The 27,939-nt window shown below is 25.7% G+C and overlaps 2 protein-coding genes across 3 annotated transcripts; both read left to right on the plus strand.

The window, feature by feature from the left end:
- The first annotated feature begins 91 nt into the window (after positions 1-91).
- LOC114120792 (phosphoglucomutase) lies at positions 92-9,501 on the plus strand. The gene is made up of 10 exons (XM_027982827.2): positions 92-468; positions 2,272-2,434; positions 2,526-2,644; positions 2,705-2,861; positions 4,029-4,219; positions 4,975-5,129; positions 5,196-5,306; positions 5,376-5,700; positions 5,827-5,985; positions 7,034-9,501. Exons 1-10 carry the CDS (start codon positions 232-234, stop codon positions 7,097-7,099), a joined length of 1,683 nt encoding a protein of 560 aa, XP_027838628.2. The 5' UTR covers positions 92-231; the 3' UTR covers positions 7,100-9,501.
- A 4,338-nt stretch (positions 9,502-13,839) lies between these two features.
- LOC114120769 (adiponectin receptor protein-like) lies at positions 13,840-27,077 on the plus strand. 2 transcript variants are annotated; one of them, XM_050208236.1, is made up of 9 exons: positions 13,841-14,301; positions 14,380-14,543; positions 18,552-18,708; positions 19,952-20,017; positions 20,168-20,435; positions 20,503-20,683; positions 20,746-20,933; positions 22,139-22,332; positions 25,351-27,077. In XM_050208236.1, the coding sequence occupies exons 3-9, from the start codon at positions 18,583-18,585 to the stop codon at positions 25,477-25,479; spliced, it is 1,152 nt and encodes a 383-aa protein (XP_050064193.1). In that variant the 5' UTR covers positions 13,841-14,301; positions 14,380-14,543; positions 18,552-18,582; the 3' UTR covers positions 25,480-27,077. The 2 variants fall into 2 exon arrangements, with proteins under 2 accessions (XP_027838593.2, XP_050064193.1); XM_027982792.2 differs by lacking the exon at positions 19,952-20,017 and having other exon boundaries at positions 13,840-14,543.
- The last annotated feature ends 862 nt before the right edge of the window (positions 27,078-27,939 follow it).

The raw sequence follows: 27,939 nt of genomic DNA on the forward strand, positions 1-27,939 counted from the left end.
ATCTGCCCCTTCCACTTCCAGAAGCATTGATCAGCTGACGGGACGGCGGCGTGCGCGTGCCGACGCTCCGAGTCCGGAGGACGACTAAACATCAGAACATTCAAAACGCTTCATAGTTGATAGTCTTGTATTTCTTGTCACTCCGCTTTTGTGATTTCCTCGTTACTGACTACAACTCATTACTTTGTCCCCATCCGAGTGCATCGATATTAGCTCGTGCCCTGTCTTGCTATGGAACCAGTGGTAGTGAAAACGACTGCGTATGAAGGCCAAAAGCCAGGAACCAGTGGTTTGCGCAAGGCTGTCAAAGTATTTCAGCAGCCAAACTACACGGAAAACTTCGTGCAGGCTGTGCTAGGCGCCGTCCAGCCATCGGCCGCGGGAAGCACCTTGGTGGTCGGTGGTGACGGCCGGTTCTTCTGCGCTGAAGCTGTGGACGTGATTATTAAAATTGCCGCTGCCAACGGGGTACGTGATGTGACCATAGAATATTATATAATTTAATTAATGTCAGATGTTTCAAAATTCGATATCGTCGAGTTGCAATTTTTTTCTTAATTGTTAGATGTATAATATATGATTTTGAATCGGCGCGATTTTCTTTCCGTAAAATTCATACAGTAAACTGTCGCTTTTTCGACAATTCTTTACAGTCACTGTTGGTTATAATACATTTTTAAAATTTAAATTTATGTTTAAAAATTAGCTGTAGTCGTTATATATCTTGGTTCCCTTGCGTTTATTTTATATCAGAGTATGCGCGATTTTTATGTTTTATTTTTAAAAGTTTGTGTCATAAACGTATAATATGATAATTATAGTAATGAGTAATGACTATTTCTTATAAGTTACGGGTATTTTCATTACAATATTAATACACCTATTGGGATTATTAAATACTATAACGAGCCATACTCGATAGTTGATACTTGAAAACGTACACTTATATTTGTACATATTATATTATTATTTACCTGTATAGTAAGTAGATAATCAGTTTTTTAATGTAGACGTCAAAGTTTTCAAATTGTATAGTATCAATATTCTTTTTTTGTAATATGAATTATGAAATTTTATGATCAGTAAATCTCGCATGTAATAACGTAATACACACATGTCAACAGAGCTTTACATTATGAATAAATTACGTCGTGTTATCTTTCTTTTTCTATATATATAATATATAATTATAATATATAATTTAAACATACAACATAATATAACCTTCCCCTCCCTAATAATGCCGGTAAATGGCGGTAATGATAATATATTACCCATATTATAGGTACGTCACTATACGTCGTTGGCGAACAGTTAAAAATGATTTTCCGTTAATACTTAATTCTATTATATTTTTTCTGAACAATTTTAACAAATGCATAATAAGTCAATAGTCAGTATTATATAGTATGTAAAACAATAATACTATATAGTATATAAGTATAATTGATACTTTAGACTGTAAATGATATTATATAGAATTATTATTTAGATACGTGGATTTAGATTTTAGGTATAATTCAGATCATTGTTCCTATAAAATCCTTCAATGTTTAGTCTTATATAATATTTTTAGTATTTTGATATATTATAAAAAGTTTAAGCTTTTGACTGTCCTTTGAAATTTTATAGAATGGTGATCAAACTGATAACTGTAGAAATATTGATGTATGATTGATAACAATTTTCTTAAAAAAGTGCATTAATAAAAAATATACATTTTTACATTTGTATTGATTATTTTCGAGAAAAAAATTATTTTATTTTACAACAAGTATCATTAAAGATGAATTGCGAATACTAATAATAGCTATTAAATTTGTTCATCAATAAGTTCAATTAATAATTAATAATATATTTGTTATGTACATATTTAATCTTAATGTTTATATAGTGATAAATAATTAACTATGTAAATAGATGGCAGAAGTTCACTTTCAATAGTCATAGATATGAAATAAATAGAAAGCAAATAGGTATTTTAAAATCAACTTCCAAATTTTCTCTAAAAATAAATAATAATTAATGAGATTTTTATAATCTATAAAAATAATACTTAATCAAAATATTTAGTTTTAAATACCTAGGTATTGAATTATATGTAGTTTACTAACATCACACTTACTAATATATCATGATAGTATAAAGCCAAATTATTTGATTTATAGTGCTCTCAAATATGAAAATTTAGAATTTTATGAATGTGTTTTAACTGTTAAGTTAGTTTGTTATTTGAATTTATTTAAAATTGTATTCTTGTTTAATCTCTAGGTAAAGAAATTAATTATTGGGCATAAAGGAATTTTATCAACTCCAGCTGTGTCCTGCATTATTCGAAAATATAAAGCAACCGGTGGCATAGTACTTACAGCTAGTCATAACCCAGGAGGTCCTAACAATGATTTCGGTATTAAGTACAACACAGCCAATGGAGGTAAGATCTAATTTGTGGTAGAATGAATTATACAAACCATACTAATTATCTGATACTAATATTAATTTTTAATTTTTTTTTCTGTTTAAAGGTCCTGCTCCAGAATCTGTTACAAATGCCATCTACGAGTTGACTAAAAATATCACTTCTTATAGTATTGTACCAGATTTGAAATGTTCTATAGAATATTGTGGCTTACAATATTTCAAAGTATAGATTTTTCACCACATTAATTAACTTGAAAATAAGAAATAAAAATGTTACTTTTAGGTTAGCGGTAAAGAATTTGAAGTAGAAGTCATTGACTCTGTTGTGGATTATCTTCAGTTGATGAAAAGTATTTTTGATTTTGATGTTATTCGCAAGTTAATTCAAGGATCCAATAATAAAGCACCTTTTAATATTCTTATTGATTCAATGAATGGAGGTAAAAAAAAAACATGTTAACTGACATGATAAAAATGAAATTTATCTGTCATATTTTTATAATTAACATTTTATTTTATTTTTTATTTATTTATTTATTTATTTAATTGTGTCAATACACCAGGTATTTTTACAATTTTAAATACAATTTAAGATTAATATGTTAACAAAAATATTTATAATAATACAATGATTTTTAATTTTGGTTAGCTTATAATATGTCTAGGTCTGAATTTGAGTTTGAAGTGTCTTCTTTAGGTTCTAGTAGGATATTCTGTAGTAGCCGTGATTTTAATCTTAGATTGGTAGATCTTCTGCCAATTTTGTATTAGAGTGCTCCGTCAGCTTTGTGAAGTTTTTCTTGGACATTTTTAAATTGTTGTGTTATCCAAGTAGATAGGTATGTTAGGCCTGTATCATTGTGTAGTTGTTTGTTTCTCATAAACCACCGGCCCTTTAGAGCTATTCTTAAAAATTTATTTTGAAGAGTTTGTAGTTTTTTAATTTTTGTTCTCGAGAAGCAGCTGCCCATACAGGGCATGCTGACATTTAATCTGATCTATAAATTTGACCTAATTTAACGTAATTAAGATTTGTAATTTATTTTAACAATAGGTTTGTTCCAATATGCGGTCAAACTATCATAGAACTTTCAGGAGCATGCATAGTAGAATTTTTCAGTTACAACTCGCCTGAAATGCAAACTCAAACTATCAGATAGTTGTTCCAACACGTTATTAGATCAGTTTTGTGGCTGGTTATTGACAGTCGAAATGATCCCCGGATTTTGACCGGACTGGAAGTCCAAGACACTGTTATCATACATTTATCTATTATCTATTTTGCAATTGTGGACAGCACGATTAAAGATTATCTTTAATCGTGGTGGACAGTCAGAAACATGTTCCAACAGTGGTCAAAATCCATGATCAATCCACATTAGTGTATGCGCTGTAAATCAATTATGGGTCAGTTGGCAACTTATCCCAAATTCCGTGTTGGAACAAACCTAATAATTAAAAAAAAAACAAAGTACCTCTACTATAAGATCTCTTTACTTTATGTTTTCTGTGTGAACTAATATTATATTTTATTGTTCTATTATTGTTACAAATTGCCTTATACAAAATTATGTTTAAAAAAAAACTAAAAATACTGATGTTTATAGTCACTGGACCTTATGTAAAGAAGATTTTTATTGAAGAATTATGTGCACCATCTAATAGTGCTATCAATGTGGTACCTTTAACCGACTTTGGCGGAATTCATCCGGACCCTAATCTTACTTATGCTTTTGGCCTTGTAAAAGCATTACAAGAAGGAGAATATGATCTCGGTGCAGCTTTTGATGGAGATGGTGTAAGTTTTTGTACAACATAATATGATAATTTAAAATTCATTGAACCAAATTTGAGGTATATTTTTCAAGTTTAAAACTTAATATTATTAAATAACCTATTAGCCATTTTTATATATGTATATTTTTTGATATTGCCATTTCAAATAAGAAAACCTGTTCAAACTATTGCAGTTAGTTAATTTGAAGATTAATAAATGATGTTTTAGTATGCAAGATATAATGATCAAAGTATATTAAATATTGTTGATCAGTAAATAAATTTGTAAATACTGAAACCGAGTATAATAAAATTAGAATATTTTAAAATGGAATTGTTTAACTTTAACCTTACATAAAAGGGTTTATAGTAAAATGTTTGAAACATAAACAATGTATAGCGATAAACTTGGTAGGTTATGGAAACTTGGGCATTCGTGTTAATAAAATAAATCTAACAATAAAATACTTGGCTACTGCATATGTCTTAAAATAACATAAAAACTGCTCCTATATGTCATAGATTCGATCTTCATATAAATGTATATTTTAAAATATGTATTTAATCACATTAATTAAAAATAAAATAACATTCAGCAATACCTAAAGGAATAATAAACCTTTTACTTTAAATATATTATATATAGGATGTCAATCACTCTCTACCGAATGATACTTATGACATCAATTGGCATTAGTACGCAGTCAATGTGTTAAATACTTATAACTTGACATGTTTTTACTCTTTTTATTTTAAATTCATTGATTTTTATTTTAGGATCGTAATATGATTCTTGGTAAAAAAGCATTTTTCATCAACCCAAGTGATTCATTAGCTGTTTTAGCAAACAATCTAGAATGTATCCCTTATTTTAAACTGAATGGTGTCAGAGGTTTCGCCAGAAGTATGCCTACAGGCGCAGCTGTGGATAGGTAAAATATTCTCTATTATATCTTTAAAAATATTTTTTACATAGCTTAATAATAAAAATAATGTAGGGTAGCAGCAAAGCAAGGAAAAGAACTTTTTGAAGTACCCACAGGTTGGAAATTTTTTGGAAATTTGATGGATGCAGGTCGTTTGTCGCTCTGTGGTGAAGAAAGTTTTGGGTAATATTGAGAAGTAAAAAACTCATTCTTATATTTATTAGCAATAGTTGTTTTATATTTTATTTATAGAACTGGTTCTGATCATATTCGTGAAAAAGATGGAATATGGGCTGTCTTGGCATGGTTATCAGTGCTAGCCAATACTGGAGAGTCTGTAGAAACTATACTTACTAATCATTGGAAAACTTTTGGACGTAATTACTTCACTAGATATGACTATGAAAATTGTGAATCTGAACCATCTAACCAACTTATGTCAGATTTGGAAAAAAAAGTGACTGATCCTGCAATTAAGGGTCAGAAATTTATCTATGGTTCAAAGGTTTATGTATTCAAACAAGCTGATAATTTTGAATATTGTGATCCAATTGATAAGAGTGTCACTAAAAAACAGGTAAATCAAGTTTGTGAAAAACATTAATGATGATTTACAGAGAAAAACTTATTCATTTATTTTTAATAACAAATATCAAAATGGAATATTGTGATTTATTGGTATATTTGTCTAATTTATAAACAGGGTATAAGAGTGTTATTTGAAGATGGATCCAGGTTTGTGTTTCGATTAAGTGGTACTGGCAGCAGTGGTGCTACTATTCGTTTATATGCTGAATCATATGAACCACCAACCTCAAATATTTTAGAAGATGCTCAAGTGGCTCTTAATCCTCTTATTCAAGTATGTAGTTTTAAACCAATATCTCAGTAGTAGGGAAAGTGATAAATTTCATGAAAGTTAACATTTATGATACCAATCAATATTTTCTAAAATGGGAAATGTACAGAAAATCTTAACACGTTCAATGCCGACGTTATTTTAGGGTACTATGCTACACTCCGAGCCGAAATGGTTATATAGATAAAACCTTTTCACAATCACATTAAAAGCTTAAACTAAAACCAATTTTACCAACTTATTTACAATTATATGCTGAGTAGCCATACCAAATATTTAGTCATCAGCCAATATTTTAGAAAACTTTGAAAACACATATAACACTCGTCAGATACCCTCCTACATCAGCCAGGAGTGTTTATATCGTGTCAGAGGGTATCTGACATTGGCATTGAACGTGTTAAACATAAATTTTTAACTCTTGAAAAATAATATTGTAAAAAATAAATATATATATATGTGTAATGAACATGTAATAACTTTTATTCTTTTTAATATTACATCTATTTTTATTTTTGTTAATACTATATAATAATTAACAACAAATAAAAGTGGTCCACGATAGATTAATAGTTCTTTAAGTGGCTTAAAATTTAAAAAATTTAAGGAAATACTAGATTAGACTAACTGAATTATCCATAATAAGGAATGATTTACTATTTTGAATGCTTAAAATAATGGTATATTTTTTTTTCTGGAAGGGGGGTTGCCTCCAAGTACTGAATCCCACTGACTTAAAAATAAAATAGCCCAATGTATAAGTATTTTATTTAAGCAATCATATGTATCAAAATATTCATATCAAGTAAAATTAATTTTATTATATCTGATGACACATTTTGAGGTATATTTTTAAGCTAAGTTTATAGTTTATTTGAAATATTGAAGAATTATTTTAATTTTTCTGGATCAATAAGTGATATTTATGATACCCCTGAAAAACACCCAAAATATGTTACTGGTCTGATGTTATACTAGTATTGTTCTATTTTAAACATGTTTTCAATTATTACTAATTTTATTATTGATTAAAAATATGTTTAAATTACAGATAGCATTGGAGATTTCTAAATTGGTACAATTTACTGGACGTACTTCTCCAACTGTGATTACGTAAGGATCCTGAGTTTTTTTATTCAAAATTTAGTTTTTTCAAAATTGTTTTTGTTAAAATTCTGTGATTTTTAGCATATTAAAAAAATGTATTAGTCAATGTTTAATATAGTAGTTATCTGTTAAATAAATATAATTAAAGTAATTTATATTTTAACAAATTGAATAGTAAATACTTAATATAAAAATACATTAAATTTATTCTAAGGTATTTATATATTATATAATTTATAAAATAATTTATTTAAAAAAATATTATACAAATTTAAGTGTATTATTGTTAAAAAGAATGCTAATTTTGATCAATAAAAGTTTTAAAATCCTTCTCCTTGCCCAATATATATTTTTTAAACTGTTAAACTCATAATTTTATAGTGTTGTTTTTTTATGTTAAGTCTTGTATGATTTTTATTGTATTTTGTTATTAGTTTTTTGTATAACAAATCTTTGAACCAAGTTCAGTATAAAAAACTTGAATCATCAATAATTCATCATATCTAACCCTTTTATAATTACCGCATCATGTAAATTATTTGGGTATTTTATTTTGTTTTTACAATATTTGAATACAGTTATAATTATGTACATTTGTGTTGTGAACTAATCTTTAAGGATTTTTTTAAATCAGTTATTAATTTGTAAGTATAATCTTACTCTCAGACTTAAAAATATTAGGTGGGGTTACCTTTGAAAGTTTTTGTTGATGTTGTTTTTGATCCGTAAAGGGTAATTAAAACTCTTTAACCAGTTGATACTGCCAATAGCTTGTGGAGTCTAATTTGCCCGATGGGATTTTAAATGTTGACTCGATTAATGTTATAAATTATTATTATTAATATTATTCTAATATAAAAAATTTAAATATGTTTTAGTTGTATATTGTATGTGGCATATTTTAAAATTATAATATGCTATGTACTTTATAGATTAAATAATCCTAATAGTATAAATGTGATGTTATATAATATATAACCATATAGATTAGATAAATAGATTTGTGTTACTGTTTACTTAAAAGGATGTAAGTATACTATTTGTTATCCATTACAAAGTCCATTTATCCATTATATCCTTAACAAAGTAAATTTGCGTTTAGTATTGTATTGTTAGCTTTAATATTTATATGTACCTATTAAGTTAAACTTGTATTTGTACATTGGTTTTTTTTTTTTGCAATATTTCAATTTTTATACAAATTATGATTTATTTAAATAGATAATTTGATTAAGTTTAAACTTGATATTAGAACAATTTACACAAGTATTAAAGTTAAGTACACAAGATTAGTTCTGCTAAACACAAATTTGCTAGTTTGATGGATCAGACAGAATACTAGTAGTATGCTAACATCCTCTTAACTTTTTTTGAATAAACACTATACTATGTCTGTGACATTTAATCAATTGTTTTTGTTAATAATTTGTTTTATTAATAATATACCTACATTTATGTTAATGTGTGTTTTGAATTGTTGAATAACAATTAATTTTAGTCTAGATTTTTAATTGAAATTTTAAAATAGATTTCAGTTAATTACTTACTTAAGACATTTTATTTAAAACAAAAAAAAAAAAAAATAATAATAATAAAATGTATTTGTATGACAAAAAATTAATATATCTGTATGAGTGATAATGATGTGTAACTATTGTTATTAATATTATATTAAAATTGACACTCACATGTAAAACATAATTTTTTCTTTGTGTTTTTATTTCATTGTAAATGTTTTACAAGAACTTTGATCATTTTTTATGTATATTTTGAAATTGTTTTAAATGATTAATATTATAAACTATAAAATTATACTTCATATTATATAGTTACTGAAAAAAATCATAAATAGATGCTTATTTTGTGTATCTTTTGATTATCACGGTTTCTTTTCATGTATATTAACTAATAAAATATCTAAATAAGATAAAATATTAAAAATAAAAATAATCTGTAACTACATTTTTAGTACATTTAAATATCCTATTTAATATATATATACATATGAATTAATAATAAATTCTCATTTTTACTTCTTAATAATCATTAATTACTACTTACCTATTAGATACCTAGTTATTTTGTACTTATAATACATTATTATTTGTATTATTCATTAAGTTGTTACATAATACAATAGTCTCATTGATATAATAACTTCAAATAAATAATTAAAGATAGAAATTTAAGAGAAAATAACTGTATTTATGTCTTAAGTTTTGTATTTTAATATTATTTGTCGTGGGCTTGATGTAATATTCACCCAATTATTTTGTGGTTTTTGTAATACTTAACACATCATAAATGTACTTGATAAATATAATTGTTTTTAATTATTGCTAGCTTACTACTTAATATAAAAAAAAAAACAAATAAGATGTTCCAATTTTTTAATATATGCATAAATGGTTCCTGGACATTTGACTATTTGAGCATGGTTGTTTTATTACAATGCCTTGTTGTTACATACATAATACAACTTTTACCGGTATGTTACAGAATGTATAATGTATATTATAACCTTCAAAATATAATTTATTACTATTTTGATAAGAATTTATTATTTCCAATTTCAATTGTTACAATTCTATAGACACCGAAAATAAGATAAATCATAACTCTGGAGATAGAAGTGCAGACTATGACAAATGCCCAGTGCCCACTCTAATACATTTTAAAAAGTCGGCAATTCTGTGTTTAATGTTTAATAATGATCAAATTCTAAAATCGGTAAATTTGTATTTTGTACTTAGAAATCAATTAATATTCTGTTTTAGATACATGTATCATATGTAGTTTATTAAAATGTTTCCAAAAATAGGCGCTGGCCGTTGGCTGATGACAATCGTTATTACTTATTATACACTATTCTGTGGTATACCTTTACCTACTATGACTATAGCCTATTGATACTATTTTTTTAGTATCTACTATCTATATTCTATACTCTATTGTCTTGCCTAGTAGGTACCAAGAGAAATTCTAAAAATGGATATAGGTACCTACATTGTTATTTGTTTTACAACAAATTGTTAGTAGGTAGGACAGGTAGGTACTAGATAACATCGAACGCTGATTTCCGATTACTATGGTCTATGATGACATCGTCAAGGAAGAATAGTGTGTATGTTCCTACTTTATTCATTTTAATGCAGAATAAAACAAGATCGTCTTACGAAAGTATGTTTTCTATAATTCTGAACATTTGTAAAGATCGAGATTTATACCCAGACCCAACGTTTTAGAATATGGATTTTGAAATGGCTGTGATTAAAGCTGCAAAAAATATTTTTGGTAAACATATAAATATCCGTGGTTGTTTTTATCACCTTACACAAAGCACCTACCGAAAAATACAAGAGCTGGGTCTTGAAAATCGGTTTCGCAATGACGACGAGTTCAATCTGTTCTGTTGTATGATAGACGGGTTAGCATTTCTCCCAATAGAGTTTGTTGAAGACGGTATGTCACACTTAAAAACTATTTTCCCGTTTGGAGCTGAGGATTTACTTTTATATTTTGACCATACATATATAAATGGCAAATTTCGCCCAAGTAAACTTCGTAAAAATAATATAATAGTATAATATCGTCGCACCTCTCCACTATTTCCTCCTACAACTTGGAAGTAGCCCCCTTTAAAAATATTAAAAATATAAGAGAGACATTGTTTTTATAAATAATGCCCCTCAAAAAAAGTTTACTTTGCCCCACCTGAAAATTTGGTCAGGCTACGGGCCTGTATTAAATATGTGTAGTTTATAAAACTAATATTGGTAGGTACTATGAGTTTTAAATTTTAAAATAAATACTCATAATATGCATAATATAATAAATGTATAATACACGATATTCTGTTACTTTTTTATTTAATACAAATATTCATTGATAATCATTACATAAAAATATTGGGCCTACCCAAGAAAAAGTATCTAACTACGCTACTGAGTAAAAAAGCAAAAAAGTCCAAAAAAAGCACTAAAAATTAAAAAATCACAAAATATGCTAAAAAAAATCAAAATAAAATTTTTAATTTGAGTTATCCGAATCATGAAACACATTTTTAGCTTACTCTGCTACTTTTTAGGCATCTTATAAGAAATATGCAAATGCTATAAAATCCAAAACCTGCTAATGATATAGATCAGGGGTGGCCAAATTTTTTTCGGTCACGATCTACTAAAAATATACTTCACCTTTGAGGATCGACTTCCGTATTTTTTTTTTTTATTGTTGAATAACTATAATTATTAAGAAACATTTAGAGAGCGTGGTCCTAAAAATAAATTCTAACATGATCGGCTTTGAAATTGTCCGAGATCGACCGGTCGATTGCGATCGACTGTTTGACCGCCTCTGCTATAGATGGTATCTTCGACCATATAAACTAAGTTTTATTGTTTAAATGGTCAAAGGATGCTGTATTATCATTAGTATATTCTATAGCCGTGGTCTGTGATCACTGATCACTTTATACTAGTACCTATAAAATCCTTGTTTGTGATACGTCTTAAATTATCGAAATTTGGAGGTCTCCTGCAAACTATACACCGCGGTGCACTAGAAGCATTTTCTAAGGGCACCTAAGGTGATCACGGTTCATAATAAATAATTTAAAATGTATAGGAATTTTTTTTCGTTTGTCTTTTATGGTTTCACAGCGGGGCACCATGGCTAGATTAGGTCCAAACAAGGACACCACGGAAAAAATTTGGAAACCGCTGGTCTAAAGTACCTATCTTAAATTATTGTTCGTAGTATTATTATTCACCTCTAAGATAAAAGAACTTCGGTCATTATTTGTTGGCTATTTATTATTTTTATACAGAGCGATAATTTTATCAAACAACACACATTATTTTGAAATATATTATAACAACAATTTTTTTTTATCGTTATAATTTTTTAAGTGTTTTACTTTTTAGAATGACAACATCAGAGCTGTATTTAAAATGTTGTCACTCAAAAATATAATTTATGTCACCCTTCCTCCCTCATAGGCTATAATTTATTAACAATAAATTAACAACGTTAATACTACACTCATAGGCGCCAGGTTTTAAAAATATCATGGGGGGCTCACTATTTTATGAACACTTTTACTGAAGTTTTACATAAATATTTTCGTTAAACAATTAACTATTAAAATTTAGTTATTTGTTGTTTTGTATGTTATAAAATTATTATAGTAATCATAAGACAAAAATTAAAAAAGACCAATTTATTTTAAAAGTTAAACATTTTATAAAGAAAATGTATTTTTCCGCACTTTGGAAATGTTGATGAATTGGTTTGCGACAGTTTCTACATTTATTTCTTCATCACGGTGAACATGAAGAATGGCAATATCATTCAACCGTGTTTGACTCATTGTACTCCTGATGTATGTCTTAAGTCTGCGAATGATCTTTCTGAAGTACATGATGACACTGGTATAACTAACATTAGGTATGCATAATATTTTTTTAACTCTGGTAACATTTGACGAAGTGCATCATCGTTTTTCATTAGCTTCAAGACATCATCAACATTTTTAATTGACTTATGACTTATTTTATAATATAAGAACCGTGAGGTAGTGGGGGGCTTAGCTCCACTATACCAAGATCATGGGGGGCTGTAGCCCCCGAGCCCCCCTGCACACGGCGCCCATGACTACACTAATATTTCATTTTCCCACCCCTGGGCATGTGTTCACCCGTGCGGCCGTGCCCCACTAAATACGGGCCTGTACAACATAGGTACATTTTTAATTTTATATTATTATATTATGAAGCAGAATATATTTTTTGGAGTTTTTAGGTACCTACATAAAAATCGAAATTCAGACAAGTAGGTAGTTAATGAGTAATAATAGTAGGTGCTTAAAATTTATGTATAAACCTAAAACCTAAAAATTATAACGATAAAGAATGGTTTTATTTTGACTGGAAATTATGTGAACTGTTTTTTTTATATAGTTAAATTATGCATCTACTTATACAGTGCTACCAAACATTTTATCAGTATTTCGTTTATATATTATAATCGTACATTACTTATTAGTTATTACAATTTATAATTTATACTTTTTATTATTTTTAACTTAGAAATTTCCTATAATTTTTAGACTTCCAGAGCATATTCTTTACTTTTTGAGTTTTTTAATTACCAGCCTTATTGGCCTTGGACATTTTTTACTGGTTATCAAAAATGATGTATTGGTTATTATTATTATTGATAGAAAGCCACTCCTTGGAATTGGAAACAACTAGAAACATTCACAATATTCACATTTTTCAATTTTTCAGTTCTCACATATTCATGTAGTTATGCTGTATACTATTATTGTCAGTTATATACAATAAACAACTTGTTCAAATATCAAATATTTAATCACGACTATAATATTAGATTTGAGCAGCATAAAATAAATACTAAGATCGTCAAACGACATAAATTACACATAAAATTCATAATAGCATAACTGCATAATAATATTTAAAACGTCATTAATCTAGCGAGATGTAAAATGTGTTGTAATAGTCCACCACTTCTCGAAAAAGTTTACGTTACTTTTTCTGCAGTCGCGGTCAACAACATTAATTATTATTTTAATAATTACCTATTACAAACTGGGATCGAAATGTCGAATGCTATCATCCCGTTATCACCGAATTAAATTATTTCTATTTACTATCATTATTCATTATCAATTGATATTCCCCGTTGGCCGTGCGGCGTATTATAAGCAAAAAATAGTTTCATATTCGCGACATTCATGTGCGTCACAAAATCTCGATACTCACTCAGGTCGGTCGGTTTCTTTATTTTCTAGCGGCCGCTTGCGGGTTTTTATTAGTTAGATAATAATTATCAACGACTCAAAACACCTATCACATTTTAACTCTTCGCCCATCACCGGTGTCCGGCCAGTCACTTATTTTCCGCTAGCTATATTATCCACGATTTTGACAAAGTCAAAGTGATAGATACCCGCGAAGGCTGGACAGACCATCTGATAGACTACCGGACATTGGACAACCAAATACCAGATACCACCCCCTATAGGCTATAATGGACCATAGACATATGTTTATGTAATGGACACGTTTTTTACTATTTTCATTATTTGTTACTATTGAATATTAATTTTGTTGTTGTCATTGTTGATAACGGCGTTAATATTCAATACTCGTTACGCCGGACGTTGCGCACATCGTTGCCTTTTACGTAATAAAATTATTGTTAAAACGTATTTTATTAATTTCTCTCGTAGTGATAACACGTTGTAACTTGTATGTTTTTTAGTCGTACCGTAGCGAATATTTACGGCGAGCGTAATAATAGTATAATTTATCGCGTGTCGTCGGTCGATCGATTGCCGACGATTAAACGATTTGCCGAGTAGTGTTCGGTTTTGTCTTTTGTAATTTTCTGGTCAGTCGACGGAGTTTCTCAACTAATTGCAACAGGTACGTTTTTCGTCTATATAAATATTATTTAGGTGTATAATTTATACCTTACCTATAATTTTTTATTGTGATGTCGAGTGTGACCATTAACAGAATGTATTAGTAATTCCGGAAAATTGTGAATAAGCGATTTTAGTTATAAATTTTTTTATGATGTAGGTTAAGCTGAAACTGAATATAGGAACTTAACATTTTTTTGAGACCCTCTCTTGTTAACTGGTATTGCATGAACATCAAAAGGACTAGGAAATAACTTAGTGTGAGTACACAGGTACTTCGAAATTTTCATTGGTTTTTTAATTACCATTGATAAGTTTCGATTGAAACTAAAATTTTGCAGCCTAGTGTTAAAATATTATAAGCTATAATGTTTGTGATTTGTTTATTTGGGAATGCATACAAAAATATTCATTATACTTTTTAATTTACTGAAATCAGTTATTTAAAAAAATACATGCTTTGTTAATTTATGTTTCTTTTTTGTTATTATATAATGTATATGTAGTTGAGTATAATAATATACTAACGAATACAATTTACTAAAATTAGTAGTTATAATCATTGATTAATTGTAATAATTAATAGTTCATTATATTAGTCCAAATATTCTATAAGTATAAGTAATTATTTCACTTGAGAAATATAAGCACAATAAGAGGTCACAAATTATCAGTTCTTGGCAATTATTTATGAATAATATATTGTTTTATTTTTTTTACATTTTAAAAATTGATTAGGTATTTATTAATTTATTAAATTGAAAAATCGTTTATAGAATTCCCAATCAGGCTTTCACAATACATATATTGTTTGTAAATATTCATTAATTTAGTTACCCATGTAGTTACCTACCTATATATTTTGACAAATTTAAATTGTTTCCTAAAACCTAGCTATTATTGAACATAAATGTACTTTTGTTTGATATAACTTTTAGTATAAACAAATAACTGCATTTATTTATATTAAAACTTTATTATAATAATAGGTACCTACCAATTATTTTCAAAAACATGCAGAATTAAAATAATAGTTGATTATTAATAACTTATTTACTTTTCTGATTAGTATATTGTTTGATTGTTTCAATTTCATAGAATTCTTTTGTTATTAACATAATGTGATATAAGCCTAAAGCATTATAACAGCTAATTTATTGTTGGTTTTACCTATTTGTCTCGATATTTTATTCTGATTGGCATAAGTTTTATGTTGTAATAAATATGAACAAGAATTTTGTCTAAGTGCAGTGTATGAAATATTATGTTTTGTTAAACTAAATAAATTTATAATTTATTTGCGTTTTTTCAATTCAAAAATAAAAAAGAGTTATTTATAGCCCAATTCTAAAGGTATTTTAATTATGACAACATTAGGATGGTCATTAGAATTATTTAGTATTGGGCCGGTACTTAAAAAAATCATCTATTCCGGTTCTTATTCAGTTCTAAAAATTTACCTTTGGTTATCAATACCAATTCTGATATTGGTTCTTTTTAAAAATTGTATTAACAATCAGAATAACACATATATTAAACATTTTATTAAAAAAAATAAATAATAACTTTTAATTTTTATTTAAGTACTAATATAATATAATATAATTCATTAATTATTTAGATTTTTGTTGAGGAACATTAATATTCTCTCTTTGTTTGGGTTCAGTCTATTTCTATTTTATCAACAATCAATCCCAATGTTGGAAAAAACAATTCTTTGTGGAGCATACAAAGATATATAAATGATAATTTTTGTTGTAGTCTAGGAATGTTACAATTCCTTCCTCAATACTTGAATATGTTAGTATCTGGTCTCATGTTTCGTTTGTTCAATTAACATTGGACTTCTTCTTTGGCACTAATTATTAGTGTTAATAGCAATTTTAGAAAAAATAAAATAGCTGTTACCGATAAGTAATCATGTAAGAACCGATACCAAACTATCCTTAGAATTATTTATTATATAATTAATAAAAATATTACAAAATCAATGATATTAATTATTATCTTAATCATTTTAAAATATTTTAAATGAAGTTACTTTTAATAGTAATATCCTATATTTAAATTACAAGAAACATCAATTTATTTTTAAATTTTGTAAATGCTAAACAATAACTTATTTTTAGTTTTCAAATTTTATTCTAGAAATTTGTAACAGAGCATATTATTGTGATCTTTGCTGGTCACATGCAGTCTACTGTTGCGGGTTGGGCACCATAAGCTAATATTATGTGAATAAGTTATTATGCCTGATCAATAGTGTACTGTATAATAAAGATTTTAAATTAGGTACTTAATAATAATTTATATAAGAAAAAATTTGAGATTTTTATATTATGTAAAAACATAAATTTGTTCAAAGAATTTATTTAATAAAGAAAATAATTTTTAAGAATTAATTTGATTATCATTAACCTTATTATATTTTTCAAGATAATAAAAGCTATAAAATACTAAAAAAAATAATAAAAAAAATGTTTAAAATTTTACTTTAATCTAAAATGTCTTCTCATTTTTAAATTTTGATCACTATTATACTTTTAAAATTTTTTAAAAAAATGTTGGTGTTTTATAAAATATGCAGTGTATATGTAGTAATGATTTAAAATATAGTTGCGGTAACTGTTAGTTTAAAAATATAATATGCCAATAGAAAAGGAGGGGAATTTCACCCTTTCTTTTCATTTAGAAACTGTTAATAACTGCCACAATTCTGATGTATTAAACCTGAATATTAAGTATGATGTCTTCTAACTTACAATAAATATAACTGGTAAGACTTGATTTGTATTACATATTAGTCAGAGGTATTTAAATTTTTCTTCCCAAACACTTTATTCTCTTCGAACAATTTTAATAATTTTTAAACTATTTAAGACATAGTTGATAATATTTAATTATTCATAATAATATATATTATTTATATGTACATTATATCAGATAAAAATTTTTAATAATAATTGTACATATAAAACTAAAATTACTTAAATGTTTTACATTTTGAATATAGTAATAAACAAATAACAATTTTTTTTCTTTTCTGTGCAACGGCTCTTCTGATAAATACTCATATGTGACACATATTGTTCACAATCTCTGATCTAAGCTTATAACTTTATAAAGGTCCCCACACACTGCAGGGGTGGTGGTAAAATTCTATTGTATTGGTGGTGGGCACCTTAAGCTATAGGTATTAAAATTATATTTTAATATTTATTTTTTAAATTGCTGATGATTGATTAACATAATATTTTTGAAAAGTTATATATAACTCATAAGTATTTAAAAGTGTTGTTCTAAATTTATACTCAGATTATGAATTAGAAAATTGAAACATTGATATTATATAATATATGTATTATTTATTAAATGATACATATAATTTTTTAATAGCAGTTGATGAATATAGAATGTAATAAGATGAATAATAATGGTTTATTATTAGTAAAAATATTTTTTTGTTAATATAGTAAGTGATATTTTAGTGTAAAGTAGTTTTTTTGTATTATATTTTTATTTACAATGTCTGCATTAATTATATGACAAAATGTATTTGTTTTATGTATCCAAACATGTGTGAGCATAATTTTTCAAGGTTTAAAACAATGATGGTTTATATTATTGATTCATTCTGTTTTTAATAAATGTCAAAAGAATTAATTGTTGTGTGAAAATCAAATTAAACACTTTTAAAGGTCAAAATTTAACTACCTACTGAAGTTGATTATCTGCAGCTTAAATTTCCCAAGTCGACTACAGAATTGATTTATTTGTATACTTTATGTATTTCATTATAAAATGTGTTTCTATAATATATTAAATTATGTTATTAACTATTAACTAGATTAATAGGCATATTGAATAATTAATTTAAAATTAATGAAACTCCAAACTTTATTACTATTTACCTATCTATTTGTTTGAAGATATTAGTTCTAAATTATTTAATTAACTAAAATCTGGTATTAAATAAATTAATATGTATATTAAAAAAAAATGATTACAGGTTGTTGAGTCATATAAAATTTAATTTCAAGATGTCTGAAAGTGTACAGACTGAAACTATTACAAAGCCTGAAAAAAATGCAGCCGACAATACTTCAACAGCAAAAAAAAATAGTATTCTTAGACACCGTAAAATACCTTCTGCTGATTTAAACAATGTAAGTATATTTTTCATCATTTTTTTTTTATTAAATAGATCAATACAATTTCTAACATCAAATCTTCTTATTGATATTATAGATTAAAAAAAAAAAAAAAGGTTAGGTATGTGTTTAGTTTTAACACTGTTTTATGGTAAAAATAGAGAGATAACCTTTAACCTTAGTAATCGAAAATCACAGATGTATACAAATATTAGATATCTGTCTTCAAGTTATCATTGTTGAGTTAATAAAATGGTTAATAGTAGTAGATATTTTAATCTTAAATTTGAAAATAAAGGTCAATATATAATTTATTTTTATTTTTATAGTGAACATTAACTTTTTATCTGTCATATTGTCAGCTTTGATAATGGTAAATTAGTACGTCATATATTATAGCATAGAGTAATACTTAACTATTTAAGTATTATATAAATGTATTTATGAATAAATTGTCTTCTAAATAATAGTGTTTTGGCCTGATTAAAGGGGAGCAAAGAGCCTGCTTTTTAAATGTTTTAAAGGCACGTTTAATTTTACAGAATTACTTATAATTTATTACATGTATTATCATAAGTCACTAAAATGAACTTAAATTTCTTGTTTTGTACTTGAATAGGAACAATTATATTCTAAAATAATATGTTTTACTAGTAATAGTATCTCATATGAAAATCAGTAGTTGTTAATATTATACATTCAGCATTAATATCATAAGAATTATTATTTTATCTGTTATTACTTATTATTATAACTATTTTAAAGTGAATTTATTTTATTTATTAATTAATGTTAACTTATGTATGTTTATTGTGTATAAACTATCTTAAGCTTTTAAAAAATGTAAAAATACTTGCTTTGGACAGAATGTCTGCATTTGATCTTATTAATTTAGATAGTTTATTGTTCAATATATTTATTCATATTCATTACATTTTCAACTGAAATATAAAGAATAAAATCAATTTTAAATACAATTACCTACTAAAGGAATGTGAAATAAAATGAAATATTTTTTGTAATATACCAAAAATAATATCATTATAAATCATGTTTATATTATTGGTTTGATGTTACTAAAGATATTTATTTTATTGCATATTTTAATTTTAACAAAAATATACCAAAAAAAGTTTTTTTTATCATATTGAATAGATACACTGAATAAGATTTATATATTTTTCACCTATTTATTCTACCAAAAAATAATACTAATTTATTTGTATTGTGTATCCTATTTTATGTGTATGTTTTATAGAAATCAGATGAATTAATAGCAGAGAAAACTGATTTATTATCTGGCCCTTCAAATGGAAACAATGATGTAAGGATTTATTTTATATATACAATCACTGGTTTTATTATTATTTTTCACAGGGAATTATAATTATTATTATTTTGAAATTTATTAAACATTTTTAATACGATGATTCTTAATTATTTAAAATAATAGTTGGAGGCATTATATTTTTAGATGGCTTGTAGTTTATCCAATGAAACAAATGAAAACATGGATATTGGCACTATGGCTCAAGCAGAGTTTCAGCATGTTGCGGCTCAAGCCCGTGATCTTGGCCGTAAAATGTGGAATGTGTGTAATTTTCACAACTTACCTCAATGGCTCCAGGATAATGATTTCTTGCATACAGGACACAGACCACCATTGAATTCATTTCAGGCTTGTTTTCAATCTATTTTTCGAATTCATACTGAAACCGGAAACATATGGACACATTTGTTAGGTAATTATAAAAATTATTTAATTTAATTTGACAAATTGAGATTTTATTAATTTCCATTATTTTACAGGATGTATTGCATTTTTTGTTATGACTCTTTATTTCGCATCTAGACCGGAAGAAGAACTTTCGTTTCAAGACAAATTAGTTTTTATTATATATTTTATTGGAGCAATTACTTGCATGGGTTTTTCATTTGTGTTTCATACTGTTCATTGTCATTCAGAAACCGTTGGCAAATTTTTTAGCAAGTAAATAAGTCATTTTGATTATTTTAATTTTAAATGAATTAATTAATTATTTATTTATGAAGATTGGATTATTGTGGAATTGCCATACTGATAATGGGTTCATTTGTGCCATGGTTATATTATGGATTTTATTGTGAGCCATATTCGTGGATATTATATTTAATATTGATTGTTGCACTGGGAATGGTGGCAATGGTCGTAGCATTATGGGACAAATTCAGTGATCCTGGCCTCAGGCCACTCAGAGCAGGTATACTAATATTAAAAATATGTATAGTTGTATATCAAGTAATAGTTAGTTGACTATTATTAATTATCCTGTAAAAAATGCAATTATGTACCTACTCTATTCAGTATGAAAAGGAACATTTGCTATTACAAGTTTTTGTTGAAAACTATAAGACCCTTAGGCATAAATCTGTATTATATGAAGATGACATGGTATGATAACATCTAGTAGTTACAAATGTGGTTAGATGGCCAGAGGCCAGAGTCCCTTATATTGAACAGAATATATTAGTAGATTATTTCTGTACTAAAAACTATTTATAATAACATATTTTCAAATAAATATTAAATCAACAGTGTCATTAATATTTTTATTGTAAACTTATATAATTTAACAATTTTGAATTTATTATAAATTATTTTTCTAATTCATTTACTTTTATTGTAAGTTTGTGTAATAAGAAATGTTGATGATTTATTTAGCAGAGAATGCATCTAAAAATGTATCTTATGTTGCATTTCAATAATAAATGCATAATTTGTTGTAAAGTTATACTTGAAGATTTTTATATACTTAAAAGAAAGGTATTTTCTCTTTATGTATATAAAGTAAATAAATTATAAATTTCTTGATTTTAAAACTTATATATTCAGGAAAATTTTTAGATTTTGCTTGGCTGTATTGTTAGGTATTAATAGGAAAGTAATTGATAAGTTGTAATTTTTTTTTTATATTTCAATGTAAATCTTTGAGTGAATAATATTTAAAATAAGGACTTTAACTTTTATTTATTTAACTTTTTAATTACCTATAAATGTATAGTCAAGTTAATATATACAATCAACAATTTAAATTTATCTCTGAATTTTAACCAAAAATCAGTTAAACTTTTATTAAAGAATGGTAGGCAATATTTTTGTGAAAAATATATTTTTTCTAATTTCTTGAAAATATTAATATTATATTAGTTGGATATTTTAAGGTTTCTCAACACATATTTTCATATCATTTTAAACTTTTTAATACATACAAATCTGGACTTAGTAGTTATTGTTGCTTACTTAATTTCTTTTACTACTTAATTTATTATACAGAATTACCAAATTCTGTATTATAATTAATTTTATAATATCTTAAAATATAATTGGAATAATTATTTTTCTATTTAGTTTTGTTATTAGTTTATGAAATGATTTTAAGTAAAGGTTTATTTTAATTTTTTTTAGGTGTTTTTACTACATTTGGATTGATTGGTGTTATACCAGCACTTCATTATGGAGCTGTCGAAGGATTCTTTTCTAACTTTACATTGATTAGTCTTGGATGGCTGTTACTTATGGGTTTTTTGTATATCTCTGGTGCTTTGTTATATGCTTTAAGAGTACCAGAACGATTTTTCCCTGGAAGATGTGATTTATTGGTAAGAATATACTGTAATATACTACTTTATTAGAGAAATTAGTTCTCTGTTTACACGAGTAGTGTATAGTTAAACCGGTTGTCCTATTTTATATTAAAATTGTGATTTGAATAACTAATAGTGAAAGATATTATTATTTCTGTTAATAATTAAAATTTAAAAAATATTTTAAATAAAAACTAATTAATAATAATATTTATAACCTTTATTAAACAAAATTATTTAATTTTATTGCTTAGGATGCCTTATAGAGGATTTATATCAACAATTTTGTCCCTATTTCTTACATACAGTCATACCGAATGTATTAAACATTTAAAAATAAAGATCAATTTTAAATTATTAAAAAGTACTAAAACACCTATTATTATTGTTCTCAACTGGTGTTCTGAAACACACTTGTGTGCTACAAACTGTAAATGTGCTCTGCGAGTGCGATAAAGTATTGTTATTAAAAATAGAGGTTTTCCAGTAATAATTTTTTTAATTTAATAGATAATACATTATAATGACCTAAAAACAAACAAAAACATTTACTCATATTTAAGAAAATTATGTTATGTTGTGTGCTGTATTTAAAAAGAGGTTGAGAACCATTGGTATAGATTATTAGTTATTAATACTATTGTATAATATATTATTTATTTTATGTACAAGATGATTCATCAATCATGCTCAATGTTATTTTTTCATTTAATAATAAATTTAATCAAATTCTGAGTTTTGGAATAATTTAATATACTTAAAAACTACACGTTTTTTAAATTCTTGAGATTTTTTGTTTGAATCTCCATAGGATAATCTTTAATAGTATAAAATTTTTTTAAAGAAAAAAATTTCAAAAATCAGGTTTTGAATATCTGCATTATTGAAGAAGAAATCGGGGTGAATATGCTTGGTGAATTACTCTGTATATCTATACTTATATTATATTACTTAGGTTAAGGTTGGTTATTGTATTAAGAGTTGGGATGACTTAGATGTTTGCCAATTAGATTTTTTGGCTGGCTTAATATATTCAATGCCAAATAATTTGTTTCTTTCTATGATACACAACTATACCACTACATAAAAAGTTGTTTATTGTCATATTTATACATTACAATATGACCGATTATATTTAGAAGATTCTTTTTTTTCGATTAAAAATAAATATTATAAATTATTTAAATTATTTTAGATCCATTACAGCAGGGATCACCAATTAATACTTTCCGTGGGCCACATTAAGAATTCAGAAAATGTTTGAGGGCCATAAAAATTCGAAGTACATAATATTTATTATAGTATGTCGATTAGGTTAGGTTACATATTAAATTATTGGCTTTTTCTATCCTTGTCTGCGAGCCGGTTAAAATTCATCCACGGGCCGCCATTTGGTGACCCCTGCATTACAGTGTCTATTGTTCATTTATTGATACGGTATACTCAACTCCTATTGTGCAGCAGAACGATTACCTTCTCCATTTTTAAAATTATCATTGATAATTTATATTTTATAAATTTAAATTAAAGACCTAAAAGCTGATAATGTTATACTCTGTATAATGATATCTAATGATAAATTTTACACTGGAGATCTGACGTGGCTATTTGAAGGATTTTTTAGCTTGGTATGTACACAGTGTTGAATCCAGACAATTTCTCTGGGGGAAGGGGCTCACTATTTTTACAAACATTGATATAAATAAATTATATTTTATTGAAAGCTATTAGGTGTGGTAATCGTAATGAGTATTGTGCATTTAATAAATAGGTACATTTTTTTGAAAGTTGTATTTGTCAGGGGGTACGAAAGAAATTTCAGGGGGGGGGGAGCATTCGTCCTCCTGAAGTATACCTGGATTCAACTCTGTATGTCCGTATGTACAACAAATAAATTAAATTCAAATAGAAATATTGATAATTTGGAAAATTATACTGATATTTGTTATCAATCATCCTTAAAAATTACATTCGGTAAGATATTTAAAACCTTGGTTCTGTTAGTTCTTTGTCCCAAACCAGATGGTATACCATTATACCAAATATTTTGTTACAATGTTACGCTCTTGTAAATACTTAGTATCAGTTCTTCTAAGCATACCTAATATTTAACTGTTCATTAATTGTTGGTTATTTTTCCATGGAGGCGGAAAAATAGTTTTATTACATTATTCATAAGTTCGGTAAAAAAAGTTTGATATTTAACTATAGAGCAATAATAAAATTATTTGTTTTGCCAAAATGATTAAAAAAATGAATGATGCCTTTGTTAACAATCACATTTAATAGAGACTAACATGGCTTTAGTAGAGGATGTTAAGTTAGAAAACAATTTACTTTACTTTTATAATTATTTAATTTAATTTATGGAATTTGAAAAAAAAAAATTGATGTTATCTATACCGATTTCGGCAAAGCTGTTGATTCAATTAACCACACGTTACTTAATATAAAATGACATTTGTATTGCATATCAGATCTATTTCTATCCTGGTTGGTTTAATTCTTATTTAATTAATAGATCTCAAATAGTAAATGTAATTGGCTTGCTTTTTGTCTGAAACTTTTTCTGTCTTTCCTTGGGTGGTAATTTATTTCTGCTGTTATTTATTATTTTTATTGTGGACTTAGGAACTTGTCTTACATTTTATAAATATCAACTTTTTGCTGATGATCTTAAAATTTATGCAAATATCTTGTCAAAATATTTGAGTAAAACTAGAATTTTTTATAAAATATAAGAAAATAAATGTATGACTAAAAAAATAAAGACTGAAATGAATTATAAGGGATAATTATAATAATAATTATTATTAATTACTAGGAACATAAATTCCTTATTAAAAATGTATTTATATATTTCTTAATAACAAAAAATAAAAAATAAATAAATGAAATTTTAGATAATTATAATTTTTTTAATTAATTTGTTTTAAAACTAACACGTTTACAAAATTCCCCGAAATATAGTAAACATATTGTAATATATATTATTTTTAGATTATTATGTTTTGACAATTTTTTTCTTTATAGTTTCAAAGTCATCAAATATTCCATGTACTCGTTATATTGGCAGCATTTGTTCATTACCATGGAATTACCAAAATGGCAGAATACCGGCTGAGCAAAGGAGAATGTGAAGTGCGCCCTGCTGTTGTTTAGTATGAGATTTTGGTAGGTGGATTTCTTTTAAATTATACAACTGTTAGTTGTCCAATTTGAAGGAGAACCGAGTTTCTACGCTGACAGAGATAATTAAAATACAACTACATTATTTAATTCAGATAAAAATGTATAACTTAAAAACTAAAAGAAAAGATATTGCTTAAGATTACATAACAATTTAGTTTCTGTTTTATGTAGTCTTATATTTAAATTATAATTCAATTAAAAAACAAATACGCATATATTTTTACTACTTATACATATGTTTTATAGTATGTATTATTATAAAAGTTACATTTATAAATTCTTATTAGATTATATTCAATAATTATATTGTTACTATCTTGTACATTATATTATTAGAGATGGTAATAATGTATCAAAGCTATTGATGTTTTAAAGTATAAATGTTGTTTAAATATGATATTGGAATACAGATAATATACTTTTCCATCACTTCACTCCCCCTCCTCTTAATAACAGTTTTTATCAAAACATTTATTTTAAAACTTAATTATTTTTATTTATCAATCATGTAGAAATGGAATTATTTTTATTTCAATTTTTTTTTTAAATAATTAAAAAAATTATACATCATTGAATTTTTATACTTAATTTTATGGCATTTGAATTAAATAGTGCATTTGGTATATATCCAAGATGTTATGTATGTCTTATACTTATATATTCTGTGATTCATTTAATGTAACACATCACTCATAGCGCTGTTTAGGTTACAAGTATTTTTGATTTAATAAACCACATTGTATATTATATGAGTATGTTGCTTGTATTATTGATTAAAATTAATGAGCAAGTAAGGTGATTTTGAAAATCATAACTTAAGTATACTCCAAACTATTTTTTTATTTGTTAATTTTTTTAAAAGGTTGGTACTTATGTTTTAGGCAAGCCTTTATAATGATTATTCAAAATTATAAATTTTATGTCTAGATTAATAAAAATCCAAGGTGCAATAATTGTGTATGCTCAAAAATGTCATTATAGTGTACACTTTTTCTATATTATTTAAAAAAAAATTATACAATATTTAAGTATAAATAAATTTCTAGGTTTTCAAATTATAGTTGATATAATTTTTTAGTACTACGACTGCTATGGTTTTGAAATTTATTTACCTATCTGTACTGGAACGATTATTTTTTTTTTGTTAATTGCATAATAGTAATTTTTTTTATTTCTTTTAACTAATTAATAAATATTTATGTTTTAATGCATTTTAAACAAAAACAATTCATTTGTATTAATTTTATAAAACACAATATTATACATACACATGTAATGATAGCAGTTACAAAATTAAATCAAAATTTAGTCATTAGAAAATTATGAAAGCAAAAAAATAATAGTGTAATAATATTCTTTTAATTGTTATCTATACTTAAGTCTTACTGTAAAATCAGACTATTGTAAACCTAAGTTATAGTAGTATGTATAACCTAACCATAGTACCTATATTACATTTTAAATAAGAGACAACACCACAAATTGTAGTACAGATAATTACGACAATGACATCAAAAATATGATATTGCTATAATAACTTTATAATAATAATAAAAATAATATGTGTATATGTGTTAAAATAATTCATCTGTGGAATATGAGTATCACCATTGATAAATATACTATTTATGTAATCAATGCTATTACCGTGCATTACTTTCTATCATGATTGTAATATTATGATTATAGACTCTATAATTGTGCTTTCTATAAATTGTAAACATAATTTACTTTCTAGAATAATACAGTTGCTATATTTTATTGTTGTAATTTAGTTTTTGAAACAAAAATTGTAACCGTATTATTTTAAGTTAATTTTATACAGTTGACTTAGTATACATTATAAATTATAATACTACAATGGATTCTTTTATTCTACTATAGTAATTTAATAAGTACATTTTTTTTCTTTTTTATTATGTTTAATATTATTATTTTTTAAGTTTTTACTTTTTTAAATGCATGTATTCTTATAATTTCATATTCCTAAGTCGAATATTTTTATTTTATAAACTTAAATATGTATATAGAAATCAAATTTGAACCAATAGTTAGTTTATATCATGTACATCCCTTAACAGACACATTTAAATAGTGGACGTCTCCAAAAAACGGACTATTTTATGGGACCGGCATTTTTACCATTTATCTATAGGAAAACATCTAAATATTGGACACTTTTATGATGGCTAGATTTTGATTATTTTCATTGTAATTGTCTAATATTGCACATCATAAAATTATCAAAACTTTCCAAAAATAGGCATATGTTTTGTCTTCGGAAAAGGGCATAATAAATTGCTTCTATTCAGATACATAATACTTCATTCTTCTACAGTACAGTGGTATTAAAAAATTACTTGACATATGAATTGAGACTACGCGTTAAATTCGTCAAATTCGTCAAATTCTTGAACAAGCTAAGTAGCT

This window comes from Aphis gossypii, chromosome 1, assembly GCF_020184175.1.
Source record: "Aphis gossypii isolate Hap1 chromosome 1, ASM2018417v2, whole genome shotgun sequence".
NCBI lineage: Eukaryota > Metazoa > Arthropoda > Insecta > Hemiptera > Aphididae > Aphis > Aphis gossypii.

Bases quoted from the DNA above. Each gene is read 5' to 3' on its own strand.
- LOC114120792 (XM_027982827.2), top strand. From the start codon at position 232: ATGGAACCAGTGGTAGTGAAAACGACTGCGTATGAAGGCCAAAAGCCA. The intron at 469-2,271 runs GTACGTGATGTG...TTTAATCTCTAG, and splicing joins AAATTGCCGCTGCCAACGGG to GTAAAGAAATTAATTATTGG. The intron at 2,862-4,028 runs GTAAAAAAAAAA...TGATGTTTATAG, and splicing joins TATTGATTCAATGAATGGAG to TCACTGGACCTTATGTAAAG.
- LOC114120769 (XM_050208236.1), top strand. From the start codon at position 18,583: ATGTCTGAAAGTGTACAGACTGAAACTATTACAAAGCCTGAAAAAAAT. The intron at 20,436-20,502 runs GTAATTATAAAA...ATTATTTTACAG, and splicing joins CATATGGACACATTTGTTAG to GATGTATTGCATTTTTTGTT. The intron at 22,333-25,350 runs GTAAGAATATAC...TTTTCTTTATAG, and splicing joins CTGGAAGATGTGATTTATTG to TTTCAAAGTCATCAAATATT.